Here is a 1886-nt window from a genome sequence, read left to right as displayed (position 1 = left end):
TGTGGGTGCGGGGAGGAGTTTGGGGGGCCTGTGGGTGTCAGGAGTTGGGGTGGGGGGTTGAGGGGGCATCAGTGGGCTCGGGTGCCAGTGAATGTTGGGGTGGTGGGTGCTGGAGGGTCCCGTGGGTGCCCCCTCACCCCTGTCCCTCCCCCAGGCTGACCAGCTTAGCGAGGAGCAGATCGCAGGTGGGTGGACACTGGGGTGCTGGGGTGCTGGGGAACACCCAGGAGGGGACACTGGGGTGCTGGGGTGACAGGGGAACGCCCAGGAGGGGACATTAGGGTGCTGAGGTGACAGTGGGACACCCTGGAGGGGACACTGACGTGTCAGAGGGATGGCACCAGGGCACACAGGAGGTGACACTGGCTGTCAGGGTGACACGGGTGCCCAGCTGTGGCCACCTGCAGACTCCCCGGCTGTCCCTGGCCCCTGCTGGTGACAGTTGTCCTGTTGTCACCCATGGTCACCGGTCCCCAGAGTTCAAGGAGGCCTTCTCGCTCTTCGACAAGGACGGGGACGGCACCATCACCACCAAGGAGCTGGGCACTGTCATGCGCTCCCTGGGCCAGAACCCCACCGAGGCTGAGCTGCAGGACATGATCAACGAGGTGGACGCTGACGGTGAGTCCCACCTGTCCCCCTGTCCCCTTGTCCCATTGTCTCCCGGTCCCTTCCTCACCGTTCCTCCATTTCCATCCCCACCCCAGGCAACGGCACCATCGACTTCCCCGAGTTCCTCACCATGATGGCGAGGAAGATGAAGGACACGGACAGCGAGGAGGAGATCCGCGAGGCTTTCCGTGTCTTTGACAAGGTGGGGGTCGGGGACAGGGATGGGGGGAGACAAGGGGATGGGGCAAGACCGGTGTCACGGCTGGTTGTCCCCAATCCCAGGACGGGAACGGGTACATCAGCGCAGCGGAGCTGAGGCATGTGATGACCAACCTGGGGGAGAAGCTGACGGACGAGGAGGTGGACGAGATGATCCGAGAGGCCGACATCGACGGCGACGGGCAGGTCAACTACGAGGGTGAGTGCCGCTGTCACCCCCCGCTGTCACCCATGTCCCCACCCGTGGCGCTTCTCATCCCCCATGTTCCCCATCACCATTGCCCTGGGACACCACAGTGTCCCCTGTCACCCCTGGCACGAGCTCTGCTTTGGAGGCAGGAGGGACAGAAATGTGGGATCCCACGTTCTCCTATCTCCAAGAGGCCATCACCTCTTTCTGGGGACACCCCTGTGTCCCCTGTCCCTGCCAGCCTGGGGACAGCCAACCCTGCAGTGTCCCCTGTCCTCTCTGTGTCCTCCGCCTTCACAGACTACCCGTTCTCCGTGTCCTCTGACCCCACAGTGTCCCCTGTCCCCTCCATGTCCTCCATCCCCACAGGCTCCACGGTGTCCCCCATCGTGTCCCCATCCTCCCCGTGTCCCCCATCGTGTCCCCATCCTCCCCGTGTCCCTCATCGTGTCCCCTCATCCTCCCCGTGTCCCTTTCCCCCTGACCCTCCTCTCTCTCCTGGCAGAGTTTGTGCAGATGATGACGGCGAAGTGAGGGGGGCCTGAGGCCACCGTGACCAGCCCCCCGGCTGCCACTGCCTGTCCCTGCCACCATGATGACCTCTGGTCCACCCCCTGGCACACCAGACCCACCAGATAGGGACACCCATGGGGCTCTGGGGGGAAGGAAACCCCACCAGGATAGAGGGTCCCCAAATCTTTGGTGGGAGGGGCATGGGGGGGCACCCCATTGCCACAGTTTGGGGAGGTCTGGGACAGGTCCGGGGTCCCCCTCCCCAGGACACAGCAGCCCTCCACACACCCCCCCTTGCCCCATCTGGGGGCATTTCAGTGGGATTTGGAGTCTGAGGAGGGTTGGGGATCCT

General features: G+C 64.4%; 1 protein-coding gene across 1 annotated transcript; it reads left to right on the top strand.

Annotated features, from left to right (window-relative positions):
- The first annotated feature begins 44 nt into the window (after positions 1-44).
- LOC106899338 (calmodulin-A) lies at positions 45-1878 on the top strand. The gene is made up of 5 exons (XM_014961126.1): positions 45-185; positions 478-621; positions 708-814; positions 895-1030; positions 1527-1878. The coding sequence occupies exons 1-5, from the start codon at positions 92-94 to the stop codon at positions 1553-1555; spliced, it is 510 nt and encodes a 169-aa protein (XP_014816612.1). The 5' UTR covers positions 45-91; the 3' UTR covers positions 1556-1878.
- Positions 1879-1886: the final 8 nt, after the last annotated feature.

The sequence above is a fragment of the Calidris pugnax genome, unplaced genomic scaffold (assembly GCF_001431845.1).
Source record: "Calidris pugnax isolate Ruff unplaced genomic scaffold, ASM143184v1 scaffold564, whole genome shotgun sequence".
NCBI lineage: Eukaryota > Metazoa > Chordata > Aves > Charadriiformes > Scolopacidae > Calidris > Calidris pugnax.
Note: the sequence above shows the minus strand (reverse complement) of the source record. Positions and strands in the feature narration are given on the sequence as shown.

What these genes read in the sequence shown, in the direction of transcription:
- LOC106899338 (XM_014961126.1), top strand. Translation starts at nt 92, where the DNA reads ATGTTGGGGTGGTGGGTGCTGGAGGGTCCCGTGGGTGCCCCCTCACCC. An exon ending in TAGCGAGGAGCAGATCGCAG is followed by an intron (nt 186 to 477) that starts GTGGGTGGACAC and finishes ACCGGTCCCCAG; the next exon opens with AGTTCAAGGAGGCCTTCTCG. An exon ending in CAACGAGGTGGACGCTGACG is followed by an intron (nt 622 to 707) that starts GTGAGTCCCACC and finishes TCCCCACCCCAG; the next exon opens with GCAACGGCACCATCGACTTC.